The sequence below is a fragment of the Ranitomeya imitator genome, chromosome 2 (assembly GCF_032444005.1).
Source record: "Ranitomeya imitator isolate aRanImi1 chromosome 2, aRanImi1.pri, whole genome shotgun sequence".
NCBI lineage: Eukaryota > Metazoa > Chordata > Amphibia > Anura > Dendrobatidae > Ranitomeya > Ranitomeya imitator.
In genome coordinates this window covers 44,353,837-44,372,234 of record NC_091283.1, presented here as the reverse complement: position 1 = coordinate 44,372,234, position 18,398 = coordinate 44,353,837, and the positions used below count along the sequence as shown (strand labels likewise).

The 18,398-nt window shown below is 44.3% G+C and overlaps 1 protein-coding gene across 2 annotated transcripts in view; it reads left to right on the top strand.

Moving 5' to 3' along the window:
• The window catches only part of FAM98C (family with sequence similarity 98 member C), a 30,400-nt gene that overhangs the window by 10,373 nt on the left and 1,629 nt on the right, over positions 1 to 18,398 (top strand). Inside the window, exons 3-7 of one of the 2 annotated variants that reach the window (XM_069746589.1) lie at positions 8,710 to 8,844; positions 9,238 to 9,422; positions 9,583 to 9,654; positions 9,882 to 9,998; positions 18,109 to 18,276. In XM_069746589.1, coding sequence (XP_069602690.1) covers positions 8,710 to 8,844; positions 9,238 to 9,422; positions 9,583 to 9,654; positions 9,882 to 9,998; positions 18,109 to 18,276 — 677 coding nt within the window. Of the gene's footprint in view, positions 1 to 8,672; positions 8,845 to 9,237; positions 9,423 to 9,582; positions 9,655 to 9,881; positions 9,999 to 18,108; positions 18,277 to 18,398 lie in introns of both variants that reach the window. The other variant, XM_069746590.1, reaches the window with a different exon arrangement.

The window sequence follows — 18,398 nt, the reverse complement described above, 5'->3', positions numbered from 1 at the left end:
GATAGTCATCAGATGCTGGGATCCCTTCCAATGTTAATAAAGCAGGGGAAGAGTTTGTAAAGCTGCGCTTTTTAGGCAATTTAGATGACTCACAGGGAGCCTCACTTGATGTAGAATATCCGGAGTAATTATCCGTTTCATAGTCAGAGAAATTAAAGCCTTCACTATTCACAGATGACTCGTTTGATATTGAACGCTCTGATCCCTCTAAGGATCCATTACAGCTGTTAGATATATTAGTCATTACATCTTCTACTTCTTCCCCTTCCCCCTCCTGCTTTCTTCCTGTAGCTCCGTTTCTATTAAAGTAAGTAATTAGGGACTCATAAAACTCAGAATTAAACCCAAGATCATCCATTATCGTTTTTTGACTCCTAGATATTTCCCCTAGTGGTGTTTCATTGGGATTCTCTCTCTGCAGCTCTAAGATGTTATGGCAGGGGGGGCTTACAACAGTAGGGCTGTGCTGTAATTGTACTTCAGTAGTGTCATGTTTCCCCTTAATGCTGGTAAACCCAGCTAAGCCCCCTGCAGTGCTATTGTAAGGAGATGACTGTTCATTTAAAATGGGGTAGTGCAGCACATTGCTTACCCACACAGAAGTCCCTTGATCCTCTCCATTCTCAATTCCGTGTGTTTTATAATCCACTCCTGTAGTAGTAGCGCAATCTTCTTTATCCAGGTTCCCTTGGTTCAGCAACCTGTCGCTCCTTTCCATATGCAGCAGCGCTCCCTCTTGTAATTCCAGTGTGAAACTCCCCTGGGGCGATCCCGTTACCGCTTTCTCTGCATAGAGCGGCATTCCTTTCTGTGACCCCTGTTCAGCAGTCAGAGTTGCAGTCTCACTCCGGGTCCCGGCAGCTGTCAGTGTCTTCGGCACAAACTCCTGTGCCCTGTGGTTTAGGCTGCTCCTCCGTGCTTGGCTGGGCAGCTGCAGCTTGCCGGGCGCCTGTAAAGGATGAGTCATCTCTTTGTTCTCAGCTGCTGCTTGCTTCATCCCGGCGCCCAGTTCCACCACAGCTCCCTGTTTCTTTCTGCTGCCACTCACCAGTGACAGCACCGCTGGAGGGGGAGCTTTCTTGCTGGTCTGCACCCCGGAGATCAGCTTTACTCCAGGAGTCCTTGGTTTAGCTGGGGTCTGACAGGGTGTCGGCTTCAGCTGTGCAGATCCTCCATGCTTTCCTCCATGCAGGGACAGCACTCCTCCAGAGCCACGGCTATGTTTCTGTCCTGGAGAAGGTTTTCTCTTCACAGGACTGGGTCCATTCTTCTTGGAGTCAGTTCCAGGCATGTTGATAGAGCTTTAGGACCCAAATAATCCACTTTTTGTAGCTTTTTAGTAGCTTGGATCTGGGAAATTACAGGAGCTCCTGTAAAGTAGGTCTGCTCCTGCTCCCATGCAAACCACGCCCCCAGGAATACAGTTATGTTAAAACCAAGCACACCATTGTTTTTCTTGTGAAATTCTCAATTAAATTTGATGTCACATGACCCTCTTCCCATTGTGAAAAAATGAAGTTGGATCCAAAATGGCCGACTTCAAAATGGCCGCCATGGTCACCACTCATCTTAAAACGTCCCCCCCCCCCCCCCTCCCATATACCACCAACCATTCCCATTTTATTCAGGTGGATCCATATAAATGGCCCACCCTGCAGGTAGGTGTGTGTGTGTGTGTGTGTGTATATAATAAAGAATATAATATATATATAAAAATGGGGGTGCGTCTTACAAAGCGGATATACCACTTACAGGCTGGGATGAGGGGGTGTCCGCCGCCCGCCACCACTGCTGCCCCGGGTGATGCTGGAGGCTCCGGTGCTGTGGGGGGCTCTGGTGACATTTTGTGAAAGACCAGAGCCCCCTGGCACTTCTTCCATGCGTTCCTGTATGACTGACTCCGGGAAAATGGCCGCCGGGAGATGAGATTTCAGCGCTGAGATCTCATCTCTCGAGATTCCGGCGGCCATTTTCCCGGAGTCAGTCATACAGTAACGAATGGAAGATCTCATCTCCTGAGATTCCGGCGGCCATTTTCCCGGAGTTAGTCATACAGGAACGCATGGAAGAAGTGCCGGGGGGCTCTGATCTTTCGCAAAATGTCACCAGAGCCCCCCGCAGCACCGGAGACAGCCCTGCAGACCCCCTCATCCCAGCCTGCAGCACAGGAGCCCCCTGCAGACCCCCTCATCCCAGCCTGCAGCACAGGAGCCCCCTGCAGCACAGAAGCCCCCCTGCAGACCCCCCTCATCCCAGCCTGCAGCACAGAAGCCCCCCTGCAGACCCCCCTCATCCCAGCCTGCAGCAATGCTCCACTCCTGCCTCCAGCAACGACCCTGGGACCCTGATCCACCGCAGCCCCTGGTAAGTAATAAGACGCATGGATTATAAAACGCCCCACCAATTTATTAAAAAAAGTTTTTTCCTATTTTTCTCCTCAAAATTTGGGGTGCGTCTTATAATCCGGAGCGTCTTGCAAAGCGAAAAATACGGTATATATATATAATTGCTTTCCTCTGTGATCTAGAAACCCATAAGTGGCCATGCTATGGTCGGGTTTTTAGGTGAGTAGGTAAGAGATGGGTGGGACGCCTACTCACCGTATCTCCACTTCAAGGGCGTGGCTGGGGAATAGATGTCCAGTCAGGTTTTTTTTCCCCCCTCTGTGTTGTGTGGAGGTAGGAAGGCTCCAGGCTGACGCTCCTGTGAGAGCTGCTATATGTGTTGTCCCAGGACTTTGTTGTATGAACTGTTTACTTTCTTTTGAGCCAGAAAGGCTTTTTTTTTGTCACCATTTTGGGTTTATGATGCAATAAACCACCCAGAAACTTTAACCCCACGTGTACCTGTGTCTGCCTCGAGGAGCAGCTAAGTGAGCCGACCTTCCAATAAATATATACAGCTCTGGCAAAAATTAAGAGACCACATCAAAACCCTGTCATGGGCAGCCCAATCTCCAGCCTGAACCCCATCGATGAAGAGGATGATGGATCGTCACAAGCCATCAAACAAAGAAGAACTGCTTACATCTTTGCTCCAGGAACAGTGTGAAAGACTGGTGGAAAGCACGGCAAGACGCACGGAAGCTGGGATTACAAATCATGGTTATTCCACAAAATATTGATTTCTGAACCCTTCCTGAGTTAAAACATTAGTATTGTTGTTTCTAAATGATTATGAACTTGTTTTCTTTGCATTATTTGAGGTCTGAAAGCACTTTTTTTTTTTTTTTTCTTATATTTTTTTTTTTTTTTGTTACCATTTGTCTTTGTCAGAAAATAATACAAAATGTATTGCTTGGAAATTTGGAGACATGTTGTCAGAAGTTTATAGAATAAAGGAACAATTTACATTTTACTAAAAAATCTGTAAAGAGACAAATCAAACTGAATATTTTGCAGTGGTCTCTTAATTTTTTGATATATAGATATATACTGTACCTTTTTAGAGAGAATTTCACCTTCAACTTGCTCAGCTATTCATAATAACAGTAAGTTTAAGTTTGAGCAGGGGTGCCTGAACTTTTGCATGCCACTGTTGGCCTAGAATAACCCTTTTAAACAATTATTCTTATCTCCAGCATTTATGACTCATCCACATCCATTTGCCATTGAACCGTGACTTATGCTGTAAATGTTTTGGATGGGAATACGCCCCATCAGCTGCACTAATGACGTGTGTCCACTAGATGGCAGCACATGTATATAAATCCTATAATTGCAGGTTTTCAGGCTGGAGAATAATAATAATAATCTTTATTTTTATATAGCGCTAACATATTCCGCAGCGCTTTACACACATTATCATTGCTGTCCCCATTGGGGCTCACAATCTAAATTCCCTGTCAAATAAATAAACCATATAACTTAATATTTTCACAAAACTTCTGATGAGAACGTGAAATGTTAGGACTACAGTCATTTCCATACTGTTACCTGGATTATACAGTGTGACACATGGTTTCTCATTATGACTAACATCAATGTGGGGGGAGTTGGTCCACGTGTAACTTTTACCAGTCTGACTGAGAAAGTGGCCTTTAACCCCTTTACCCCCAAGGGTGGTTTGCACGTTAATGACCGGGCCAATTTTTACAATTCTGACCACTGTCCCTTTATGAGGTTATAACTCCGAAACGCTTCAACAGATCCTGGTGATTCTGACATTGTTTTCTCGTGACATATTGTACTTCATGATAGTGGTAAAATTTCTTTGATAGTACCTGCGTTTATTTGTGAAAAAAACGGAAATTTGGCGAAAATTTTGAAAATTTCGCAATTTTCAAACTTTGAATTTTTATGCAATTAAATCACAGAGATATGTCACACAAAATACTTAATAAGTAACATTTCCCACATGTCTCCTTTACATCAGCATAATTTTGGAACCAATTTTTTTTTTTGTTAGGGAGTTATAAGGGTTAAAAGTTGACCAGCAATTTCTCATTTTTACAACACCATTTTTTTTTAGGGACCACGTCTCATTTGAAGTCATTTTGAGGGGTCTATATGATAGAAAATGCCCAAGTGTGACACCATTCTAAAAACTGCACCCCTCAAGGTGCTCAAAACCACATTCAAGAAGTTTATTAACCCTTCAGGTGTTTAATAGGAATTTTTGGAATGTTTAAATAAAAATGAACATTTAACTTTTTTACACAAAAAATTTACTTCAGCTCCAATTTGTTTTATTTTACCAAGGGTAACAGGAGAAAATGGACCCCAAAAGTTGTTGTATAATTTGTCCTGAGTACGCTGATACCCCATATGTGGCAGTAAACCACTGTTTGGGCGCATGGGAGAGCTCTGAAGGGAAGGAGCGCCGTTTGACTTTTCAATGCAAAATTGACAGGAATTGAGATGGGACGCCATGTTGCGTTTGGAGAGCTACTGATGTGCCTAAACATTGAAACCCCCCACAAGTGACACCATTTTGGAAAGTAGACCCCCTAAGGAACTTATCTAGAGGTGTGGTGAGCACTTTGACCCACCAAGTGCTTCACAGAAGTTTATAATGCAGAACCGTAAAAATAAAACAAAATTTTTTTTCCCACAAAAATTATTTTTTAGCCCCCAGTTTTGTATTTTCCCTAGGGTAACAGGAGAAATTGGACCCCAAAAGTTGTTGTCCAATTTGTCCTGAGTACGCTGATACCCCATATGTGGGGGGGAACCACCGTTTGGGCGCATGGGAGGGCTCGGAAGGGAAGGAGCATCATTTGGAATGCAGACTTAGATGGATTGGTCTGCAGGCGTCACATTGCGTTTGCAGAACCCCTAATGTACCTAAACAGTAGAAACCCCCCACAAGTGACCCCATATTGGAAACTAGACCCCTCAATGAACTTATCTAGATGTGTTGTGAGAACTTTGAACCCCCAAGTGTTTCACTACAGTTTATAACGCAGAGCCGTGAAAATAAAAAATCTTTTTGTTTTCCCACAAAAATTATTTTTTAGCCCCCAGTTTTGTATTTTCCCAAGGGTAGCAGGAGAAATTGGTCCACAAAAGTTGTTGTCCAATTTGTCCTGAGTACGCTGATACCCCATATGTGAGGGTAAACCCCTGTTTGGGCACACAGGAGAGCTCGGAAGGGAAGGAGCACTGTTTTACTTTTTCAACGCAGAATTGGCTGGAATTGAGATCGGACGCCATGTCGCGTTTGGAGAGCCCCTGATGTGCCGAAACAGTGGAAACCCCCCAATTATAACTGAAACCCTAATCTAAACACACCCCTAACCCTAATTCCAACGGTAACCCTAACCACACCTCTAACCCTGACACACCCCTAACCCTAATCCCAACCCTATTCCCAACTGTAAATGTAATCTAAACCCTAACCCTAACTGTAGCCCCAACCCAAACTGTAGCCCTAGCCCTAACCCTAGCCCTAATGGGAAAATGGAAATAAATACATTTTTTTTATTTTTCCCTAACTAAGGGGGTGATGAAGGGGGGTTTGATTTACTTTTATAGCGAGTTTTTTAGCGGATTTTTATGATTGGCAGCCGTCACACACTGAAAGACCCTTTTTATTGCAAAAAATATTTTTTGCAATACCACATTTTGAGAGCTATAATTTTTCCATATTTGAGTCCACAGAGTCATGTGAGGTCTTGTTTTTTGCGGGACGAGTTGACGTTTTTATTGAAAACATTTTCGGGCACGTGATATTTTTTGATCGCTTTTTATTCCGATTTTTGTGAGGAAGAATGACCAAAAACCAGCTATTCATGAATTTCTATTGGGGGAGGCGTTTATACCGTTCCGCGTTTGGTAAAATTGATAAATCAGTTTTATTCTTCGGGTCAGTACGATTACAGCGATACCTCATTTATATAATTTTTTTATGTTTTGGCGCTTTTATACGATAAAAACTATTTTACAGAAAAAATAATTATTTTTGCATCGCTTTATTCTCAGGACTATAACTTTTTTATTTTTTTGCTGATGATGCTGTATGGCGGCTCGTTTTTTGCGGGACAATATGACGCTTTCAGCGGTACCATGGTTATTTATATCTGTCCTTTTGATCGCGTGTTATTCCACTTTTTGTTCGGCGGTATGATAATAAAGCGTTGTTTTTTGCCTCGTTTTTTTTTTTTTCTTACGGTGTTTACTGAAGGGGTTAACTAGTGGGCCAGTTTTATAGGTCGGGTCGTTACGGACGCGGCGATACTAAATATGTGTACTTTTATTGTTTTTTTTTTTTTTTTTTATTTAGATGAAGAAATGTATTTATGGGAATAATATATATATATTTTTTTTCATTATTTTGGAATATTTTTTTTTATTTTTTTTACACATTTGGAAATTTTTTTTTTTTTAACTTTTTTACTTTGTCCCAGGGGGGGACATCACAGATCAGTGATCTGACAGTTTGCACAGCACTCTGTCAGATCACTGATCTGACATGCAGCGCTGCAGCCTTCACAGTGCCTGCTCTGAGCAGGCTCTGTGAAGCCACCTCCCTCCCTGCAGGACCCGGATCCGCGGCCATCTTGGATCCGGGGCTGGAGGGAGCAGGGAGGGAGGTGAGACCCTCGCAGCAACGCGATCACATCGCGTTGCTCCGGGGGTCTCAGGGAAGCCCGCAGGGAGCCCCCTCCCTGCGCGGTGCTTCCCTGCACCGCCGGCACATCGCGATCATCTTTGATCGCGGTGTGCCAGGGGTTAATGTGCCGGGGGCGGTCCGTGACCGCTCCTGGCACATAGTGCCGGATGTCAGCTGCGATAAGCAGCTGACACTCGGCCGCGCTCCCCCCGTGAGCGCGGCCGATCGGCTATGACGTACTATCCCGTCCAGGGTCAGATAAGCCCAGGGCACCTCGACGGGATAGTACGTCTAAGGTCACAGAGGGGTTAAAAGTAAAACTTTTTTTTTTTTTTTTTTCTTGTACCAAGCCATATGAAAATGGAATTTTGATAGCGATGACCTAGCCTAAAGTGAGGCTATCATTTTGGTCATCATTCATATTGTAACGTATACCTGCACACCTCCTCCTAAGTAGTGGGTGGTCCTGGGTGTTGTGGCATTGTTTGTTTTTTCTTTTGTTTTTTTTTAAATTGCCAAAACCAACTACAATGGGCACATGAGCTTCAGAATTGGACCATGAGTCAGTGGAAGGAGGAGGACCGGTCTGGAGAATAACCGTCTACATCACGTGGACGGCCGGGTACGTGCCCATCGCTTACCTGGGGAAGTGATGGCGCCTGGCTCTACTATGGGAAGGACATAAGCGGGCGCAGGCAGTGATCTGCGGGGGAAACCGTGGCTCCTGGCACCACGTGGATGTGACCTGCGCCATGTTCCCCTGCTTCCTGGCAGCAGTATTCCCTACTGACTGTGCCTTCTTTCAGAAGAATAATGGTTTCAGGAACACGTAAAAAGAATTGAAAGTGACGACTTGTCTCCAAATTCCCCAGATATCATCCTTAGGGTATATGCACACATTCAGGTTTTTTCGTGGTAAAAACTCATTAAAAACGCATACATTATGCATCCTATCATTTAGAATGCATTCTGCATGTTTTGGGCACATGATGCGTTTTTTTTTTTTTCTGCAAAAAAAACGCGTCACGGTAAAAAAATCAGCATGTTCATTAATTTTGCGGATTTTCTGATCTGATACCTGGAGGCCGCAGCGAGCAGCTTTCACCACTTATAGGGGTTTTCAATCTTCAGCTAGCCCATTTTTCCTAGCTTTAGTATCAAGTGACTGCTCCCAGTTTTTGTAGCGCTGCAGCCAATCGGTGAGCTCAGCGGCTCATTGATCGCTAAGTTTGGTGATTGACTGACTGCAGGGCTTTTTATATGACATGTCAGCAGTTCGGAGACTCGCCACTGGACCTGGGGATTAAAGCACAACAAGCCTTCGGGGGTTTTTTTTTGTTTTGTTTTTTTTAATGAAAACCACCTTTTAAAAGATCTGTTGTTAACATCTGTGCCATATACCGCAGGAAACCTTAAAGGGGATGTACGCAATATGAGGCCATTTTATAAAAGAGGTTCTGCAGCAGATGCTGTGTGTATGTGTTGTAAAGAAAAATGTACTGTTATTGGGAAGACCACGTCAAATGGCAGATGAGGGTTTTATCATGTGTAAAACATATCCGTGCTCTGGCCTGGACCCAGAATTCATTCCCAATGATGTTCTTCTTTCTGTAACACAGTACATCTCCTCCTCCTCCTCCTCCTCCTCCTCCTCAGGCCCGGCCGATTCTGAGACCTTCCAGCTGGAGATGAGCGGCGTGATGAGCGAGCTCCACTGTCCCTACACATCGCTGACCTCCGGAAACGTCACCTCCAGGCTGATGAAGCCTACAAATTGCCTACAGCTCATTGGTAATGATACTTTCCATTATGTGTGCAATGATATCTCCGAGGAATCTGTCAGCAGGATCCTCCCCTCCCCATACTATGTATATGTGCATGTGGCTCCTTCTACCACAAGTGCGACAATACTGAGAAATCTATCGTTTGACTTGATATGCAAGTGAGGCTGAAGGGCTATGGTAGATCTGGCACCTCTGTCACTCCAGCTCTATTCTCCTCCTGCTAGATTGACGACTCATTTGCTTGAAGTTACACAGCATAGAGGCTGTCGGTCAATCAGGAGGAGGCGGCACTGGGTTACTGGCACCATATTGTGTTCCCACCCCACGTATTAGGTGCAGGCTTAATAATTTTTTTTTTTCCGTTTCCTGTATGTGAAAGCTTCTGAATCCTTTTCCATAGTGTTCCTGAGCACAGAGCTTGAGGCGGCCCGACTCCTGAAAAGATCAAACGTTTTCACTTCTGGATCTTTAAGACACAACGAAGACGTTCTGGATGAGCTCCGACTTGTAGGAAAAGCGTTGGGTTTGCCTGAGATTTCTCCAGAAGTGCCCGTGACTGAACTCATGAAGGAGCTTGAGAATAAGGTAAATGGAGAGGGTATGGGTTGTTTAGACTGTAAGCTCTGCAGCACTCTCCACTCTCTTGCGGTGTTGATTTAATGGTAATTATTTCTTTTAAGGATATTATTTTTCAATAAAGTATATACCGGTATATGTTTTTTTTCTCTTTTTTCCATCTTTTTAGATCATAGAACTTTCCAAGACTGCTCCCATCTCTCCCCCTCTCTTTAAGGCTCAGTTACAGCCTGAGCAATGGGTAAGAAGCAGAGATGACTTTTTGCAATCCAACATTAAGAAAAATAACATTTGCACACTTTTTTGTTGTCTGCTGGCTCTTGTGTTTTTTTTTTTTTTTTTTTTTTTTTACCAAATTGTTTAATATGGCTCACAAATTTACGGTAATTAAAAAAAACGCTATTTATTTTACTTATTAACAGCGAAGAATCACATGTCGTGCTTTTTTGTTTTGTTTTTTTAAATAAGGAAACCTTGCAGGAGTTGCATTTCTCCATGGTGAAGGAGTATGAATGCAGAATGCGCATGCTGGCAACAAGATTTGAAGTGACTGTGCAATCGTTCCATTGGTCGGAAAGGGCTCAGGTCGGTCATTAGTTATTGTGGACCAATCGTAGGTGTTTAACCCTTTCCTGCACCATGATGTAATAGCCAAGGGCCTCAGTTAGTTGGCCCAAATCAGGGTGAGACTATTAGTTCACCTTTTATTGCTATCATTAAGCTTGATTGATTGATTGCAACACTGTACTAGGGGACAGGATAATCCCCTGATAATCATGACCACCTGGGCTCGCCTTAGGGTACCGTCACACAGTGGCACTTTGATTGCTAGGACTGCACGATCCGTGACGTTCCAGCGATATCGTTACGATCTCGCTGTGTCTGACACGCTACTGCGATCAGGGACCCCGCTGAGAATCGTACGTCGTAGCAGATCGTCTGAAACTTTATTTCGTCGCTGGATCTCCCGCTGACATCGCTGAATCGGCGTGTGTGACACCGATTCAGCGATGTCTTCACTGGTAACCAGGGTAAACATCGGGTTACTAAGCGCAGGGCCGCGCTTAGTAACCCGATGTTTACCCTAGTTACCAGCGTAAACGTAAAAAAAAAAACCTTACATACTTACCTTCCGTGTCTGTCCTCCGGGCGGTGTGCTTTTCTGCACTGGCTGTGAGCGCCGGCCGGAAAGCAGAGCACAGTGGTGACGTCACCGCTCTGCTTTACGGCTGACCGGCGCTGACAGTGCAGAGGAAAGCACAGCGCCGGAGGACAGACACGGAATGTAAGTATGTAAGCAAAGGAGAAACAGGAGTACCAAACCACCCATAAATAAAATCAATTATTTATTAGTAGTAAATATAAAAACACGTGACAAAAAGTACAATATAATATACAGAAATATACCAAGGACAAACACGTTAAAAATGTGAAGGACACAGACAGAAACGACCAAGTTTAGTGTAAAAAGGGACCATGGGTGTATAGCAAAATGTATATACCACCATCTAACACTGGCTATAGGGAAAGATCCAGGGTAAAAAGCCGCATAAAGCACCACATGTTTGGCCCACGGTTCCGTATCCACAACCCAGTGTGATGTTAATGAGTATAGCCAAGATTCTATCTCACCCAAATAGGTCCGTTTACGAGGTTGAACGCAGCCCCAACGCACGTTTCGCGTGGGCTTCCTCAGGGGGCCATGCTCACAATTGTGTGTCTATGAACTATAAATACCCTAAACACCTGTCCCCACTGTGGACATAATTAGCGGCGCATGTCAGCAAGGTCCGCAGGACCGGATGTGACATCACCACTAAGCGTCCCATGCGACGCACACCAACCGCGGCCATTGCCATGGTAACCGCGGCCAGTGCACGCCGCAGTCCAGACGCCGAAGCGATGCCACCGCCCACACACATCGCGGAAAATTGATCTTGAAACGACTACATTCCAGAGATGACTCTAGGTGTATTATTGAAACCACACAAGATCTGGAGGTTATTCGTGTACTGGAAGAGTTGGAATCTGAATCTCATCCTGTGAGTGTAAGTATTTCTCCGCCACCTATTACTCCCAAGTCCACCACCTTCCCCCCTTTAGCATTGTGTTCCCAAGTAGATATTTTTACTAAATTGGTTGCCAAAGAATTTAAAACTATTGGTAATAAGGGAAGGAGGGATAATTTATCATTTCAACAAAGACGGGCATTGGAAGAATTGGGACACTTAGATGATGTGGTTATTAAACCTGCTGATAAAGGGGGGAATGTGGTGGTCTGGCCGGTGGAGAAATACGAAAAGGAGGCCTTTAGGCAATTACGTGATGGGAAAACTTACTCCCTGCTACACGAAAATCCTATGAAACAGTATCAAAATAAGATCGAGATTATACTTGATAACGCTTTTGAGAGGGGTACTATTTCTAAAAAGATACATAATGGTCTATTGGTTCAGAATCCTAGGGTGCCCACGTTCTATCTTCTCCCTAAGGTCCATAAAGATACTGCCAATCTACCGGGGCGTCCGATTGTCTCGGGCATGGGGGGGCTATGCGACCCTATATGCAAATATATTGATCATTATTTGAAATCTCAGGTTGAAACGCTGCCCTCCCATGTCCGAGACACCACGGACTTCCTTAGGAGGTTGGATGGTATGTATCTTGAGCCCAACATGTTGCTGGTGACTGCTGATGTGGAGTCGCTCTACACTTGTATTGATCATGAGGAGGGCTTGATGGCTTCACAATTCTTTTTGGAAGCAAGTAACATTGATCCAGATGTACGCAGTCTGGTGCTTGGGTTATTGCGATTTGTCCTGACACATAATTTTTTTACTTTTAAAGACCGTTTTTATGTACAGCAGCGCGGGACCGCCATGGGGGTGGCATGTGCATCAGCTTATGCAAATTTGTTTTTGGGCCTTTGGGAACGAACTATCTTCCCTGACGATGCATGTGCCGTCCCCCAAATTATTGGCTGGTTCCGCTTTATATATGATATCCTTTTTATTTGGCAGGGTACGGTACAGGATTTGGATTTATTTATGTTGGACTTAAATCGCAATGACTCAAACATCAGACTAACTTACACATATCACAAGCGGGAGATCTTCTTCTTGGACATCGACATATGGGTCAGGGATGATGGATCCGTGGTGACTGATGTCTTCAGGAAGGAGACCTCCGTGAACTCTTTGCTTCATGCGTCATCAGCACATGTCGGGTCCACCATTAGGGCAATACCTACTGGACAATTCCTCCGTATGTGAAGGATTTGTTCTTCTTCGGATGATTTTGAAAAACAAGCCTTGGACCTTAGGGGGAGACTTTTGGAGCGTGGGTACAGTAGAAGTATCAAGAAAGGATATATGAGAGTCAAAAATACCAATAGAGATACTTTACTCTCTGGCCATCATGTATCTAGAAGGGATAAGAAAGATGAGACAGGCCACCACAAGGTTTATATCGACCTATAATCATCAGTGGGAAACTATGAGAGCGATATTATCTAAATACTGGTCGGGATTAAAAACAGATCCTATCTTGGCAAAGCATCTACCTGAGAGACCCATGATGACGGCAAGAAGGTCTAGAAACCTGCGTGACATGCTTGTCGATAGTCACTATATAGCCAAACCCACTGACCCTTTTGGGGTAGGGAGACCAAAAGCAGGCTTTTTCCCCTGTGTGGTTTGTCTGGCCTGTAAAAATCTGACTAGGGCTACATCCTTCACATCCAGTGATGGCTCACGTGAATTTAGGATTAAGGGTATGTGTCCACGTTCAGGATTGCATCAGGATTTGGTCAGGATTTTTCATCAGTATTTGGAAGCCAAAACCAGGAGTGGAACAATTAGAGGAAAAGTATAATAGAAACATATGCACCACTTCTGTATTTATCACCCACTCCTGGTTTTGGCTACAAATACTGATGAAAAATCCTGACCAAATCCTGATGCAATCCTGAACGTGGACACATACCCTTAGGAGCACATTACATGTAGTACTACCCATGTAATTTACTATGCCCGCTGTACGTGTTCATTGATATATGTAGGACTAACCTCCAGAGAACTTCGTGTTAGAACACGGGAACACGTAAGAGACATCATGGCGGCCACCAGTGTGGAGGATGTCAGTACCCTGAAAACTCTACCCAGACATTTTAGGGATAAACACAATTGTGACCCGAAATGTCTAAAAATATTTGGTATTGACAGAGTCAGATTGGGAATTAGAGGGGGGGATTACAAGCGTATTCTGGCTCAAAGAGAATGCAAATGGATAGCAACCCTTGGAACTATGGTCCCTAACGGGCTAAATGAACAACTGAGCTTTGCCCCATACCTATGATGTAGATTTAGCTTTTAATTTTGTGTGTCTGTATTTTAATCTGATTTTTACTTTTTTTAGTTATTATGTATATTATATACTAGATTGTGGCCCGATTCTAACGCATCGGGTATTCTAGAATATGCATGTCCCCGTAGTATATGGACAATGATGATTCCAGAATTCGCGGCAGACTGTGCCCGTCGCTGATTGGTCGAGGCAACCTTTGACATCATCGGCGCCATGGCAACCATTATGACATCTACGTCGATACTCTGTGCCCGTCGCTGATTGGTCGAGGCCTGGCGGCCTCAACCAATCAGAGACGTGGGATTTCCAAGACAGACAGACAGACAAACCCTTAGACAATTATATATATAGATGGTCCCCTGATTGAGTTCACCTGATTCCCTATAGTGGAGATATACATGAATTATGCCGCATTGCTCTGTTAATGGACTATAACTGGAAATGAAAAAAGAGGAGTGAAGGACTAAAATCTACCTGACTCAAGCTGGATGCAAGAAATTTCCTATCTTTTGATCGGAATTTCCTTTATTATGTCACGTTTAAAGAGTATTGATATATTGATTGTTATAATTGTTATATTTAGTACCTCATTGCATATTTTTTGCACATAGCACTTTAATTGATTAATCTTTTTGCACTATTTTTACGTTATTTGTATTGGTTTCGCTATGCACTACGTTTTTTTTTTATATATATATTCATATACATTTATTTGTATATTTATTCACCTTTTTATTGTCACTCATCCGGCTTGTATAAGTTCAGGGGATATATCCTCATTGTGATCCCCGCTTCGTCACAATGGTGCGCTACTACTTATATTACCATGGTTACTGTTTACACTCTAGACGTACCTGGGCGGAGCTTGTTGGGGTTCATCATTTCCGGAGGTCCGGTATTCATCTAGGTGTCACTGCGGCGCTGAACAGGGCAATGTGACATGTGCGCATGTCCGCGATGTGTGTGGGCGGTGGCATCGCTTCGGCGTCTGGACTGCGGCGTGCACTGGCCGCGGTTACCATGGCAATGGCCGCGGTCGGTGTGCGTCGCATGGGACGCTTAGTGGTGATGTCACATCCGGTCCTGCGGACCTTGCTGACATGCGCCGCTAATTATGTCCACAGTGGGGACAGGTGTTTAGGGTATTTATAGTTCATAGACACACAATTGTGAGCATGGCCCCCTGAGGAAGCCCACGCGAAACGTGCGTTGGGGCTGCGTTCAACCTCGTAAACGGACCTATTTGGGTGAGATAGAATCTTAGCTATACTGATTTACATTATTATTATTATTATTATTATTTATTGTTATAGCGCCATTTATTCCATGGCGCTTTACACGTGAGGAGGGGTATACATAAGGAAAACAAGTACAATAATCTTAAACAATACAAGTCATAACTGGTACAGGAGGAATGAGGACCCTGCCCGCGAGGGCTCACAATCTACAAGGGATGGGTGAGGATACAGTAGGTGAGGGTAGAGATGGTCATTCAGCGGTTTGGTCGATCGGTGGTTACTGCAGGTTATAGGCTTGTCGGAAGAGGTGGGTCTTCAGGTTCTTTTTGAAGGTTTCGATGGTAGGGGAGAGTCTGATATGTTGTGGTAGAGGGTTCCAGAGTAGGGGTGATACGCGAGAGAAATCTTGTATACGATTGTGAGAAGAGGAGATAAGAGGGGAGTAGAGTAGGAGATCTTGTGAGGATTGGAGGTTGCGTGTAGGTAAGTACCGGGAGACGAGGTCACAGATGTATGGAGGAGACAGGTTGTGGATGGCTTTGTACGTCATGGTTAGGGTTTTGTACTGAAGTCTCTGGGCAATGGGGAGCCAGTGAAGGGATTGAAAGAGGGGAGAGGCCGGGGAATAGCGGGGGGACAGGTGGATTAGTCGGGCAGCAGAGTTTAGAATAGATTGGAGGGGTGCGAGAGTGTTAGAGGGGAGGCCACAGAGCAGGAGGTTGCAGTAGTCGAGGTGAGAGATGATGAGGGCATGGACTAGGGTTTTTGCAGATTCATGGTTGAGGAATGAACGGCTTCGTGAAATATTTTTGAGTTGGAGGCGGCAGGAAGTGGAAAGGGCTTGGATATGTGGTTTGAAGGAGAGATCAGTGTCAAGGATTACCCCGAGGCAGCGAGCTTGTGGGACTGGGGAGAGTGGGCAGCCATTTACGGTAATGGATAGGTTCGTTGGGGGGGTCGCGTGAGATGGGGGAAAGATGATGAATTCTGTTTTGTCCATGTTAAGTTTCAGAAATCTAGCGGAGAAGAAGGATGAAATAGTGGACAGACATTGAGGGATTCTGGTTAGAAGGGAGGTGATATCTGGTCCAGAGATGTAGATCTGTGTGTCGTCAGGATAGTTAAACATCACACTGGGTTGTGGATACTGAAACTTGGGCCACACGTGTGGTGCTTTATACGGCTTTTTACCCTGGATCTTTCCCTATAGCCAGTGTTAGATGGTGGTATATACATTTTGCTATACACCCATGGTCCCTTTTTACACTATGTAAACCTGTCTGTTTCTGTCTGTGTCCTTCACATTTTTAACGTGTTTGTCCTTGGTATATTTCTGTATATTATATTGTACTTTGTCACGTGTTTTTATATTTACTACTAATAAATAATTGATTTTATTTATGGGTGGTTTGGTACTCCTGTTTCTCCTTTGCTTATATCCTTGTTGGAGTATGTTGCGCACCTGGTTTTGATAGTGCGTATTTTACTGTTTTTCTGGGTATTTTTACTCACGGAATGTAAGTATGTAATGTTTGTTTTTTTTACGTTTACGCTGGTAACCAGGGTAAACATCGGGTTACTAAGCGCGGCCCTGCACTTAGTAACCCGATGTTTACCCTGGTTACCAGGGGACCGGGATCGTTGGTCGCTGGAGAGCTGTCTGTGTGACAGCTCTCCAGCGACCAAACAGCGACGCTGCAGCGATCGACATCGTTGTCGTATCGCTTCAGTGTGACGGTACCCTTACTGTGCAGACCGCTTCAGATCAGATAAGTCACGTTTGCTCTTACAAATCTCGCTATGTTATACTTGCTTACCATGGTAAGTCTGCCTGTGACTAATGCCTCCCTCACACGTCCTGATATTTCCGATACTGGAAAAACCAGTGCCGGAGACATCCGTGTCCATGTGTTTCATATGTGTGGCAACAATGTTATGCATCATTATCATGCATACAGGAGCCTGAGCAAAGCCAGCACAGTTCACGCTGTTCTCAGGCGTTGAGATCAAGCAGGGTACAATGTTGAGAGTTGTATTCAGCCCCTGCTGTCTACATTGAGTGTAAAATGAATATAAAAAACCACACATTATAATCACCTAAACTCCTAATCCCCTGAAGCCATTGTCCCCTGTAAATAAACAAAAATAATAAACAGTATCTCAACTTCGGACAGGTACAAGATATTATTTTTTATTTTTGTATATTTACAGGGGACAATGGCTTCAGGGGATTAGGCGTTAAGGTGAGTATAAACACCTAATCCCCTGAAGCCATTGTGCCCTGTAAATAAACAAAAAATAAAAAACAACAATATACTTTACCTGTCTGAAGTTGAGATATTAATTATTTTTGTGTTACAGGGGATTAGATGTGTTTTTTTTATTTTATTATTCATTTTACACTCAATATAGACAGCGGGGGCTGAATACAACTCTCAACATTGATAATGATGAGAGCTGCCTCCAGCAGCCGGGGATGAGCTTGAACAGTACCGCTGATGTCATTCGTGTGCAGGACATTGTGCTGCTCATAAAAAATAAATAAATAAAAAAACTGAAATATCAGCGCGTTTTGCCCATGGGTACACGGTCCGTGGAAACCCACTGACCAGTGCGCAGAGACCCATTCATTTGAATGTGTCTATGTGTGTAAGTGTCTCCAGTGTGTGTGAAAACTGTCACCACACGTACCGGAAACGGTGACATGTGAAGGGGGCCGAATGGGGCATTTAGATGCACCTTTTTCGAGTGCCCATGGACTATATACAGGATAGTTAAATAAGTACTATCGGTGAACCATCTTGGGAACAGGATGACTATACTGGCTATCCTTCTGTCCCACACAGCATCATGTTATTGGAGGACATCCCATGTTTACATAGATCAATGTGCTGCCGATTAATATGTATTTATTTTTTTGCTGGCATAAATGGTCTGATCACCTGACGAGCACGCTATTTTGCAGCATGTTCATTTGAGGATCACTGACATGTTTACCTTGGCCGATGATCAGACGTTTTCATGGGGCGGGGGACAGACTTGATGAATGACCGATCTTTTACTGCAGTGGACTCTATGTGCTTGACACACAGGTAAAGGAAAAATCCATGAATGAAGTCTACTGGCCTTTAAGAAAGACGCTTACTGCCGAGTCCAAGATCACAATCCCACATTTATTGGCTGCCCGGGAGGACTACTCACGAATCCTGCACACCTGCAATGCCACCTTCTGCCAGAAAACCCGCACTGCTATCCAAAAGGTATTGATTTCGTGCCGTGCACTTATCTTTCTCCCATGCTGGAGACCACCGAGACATTGATTGTAGCAGTGATGCACATGGACGACCTCGCAAGTCCCCTGATCTGGTGCTCGTTCGTCAGT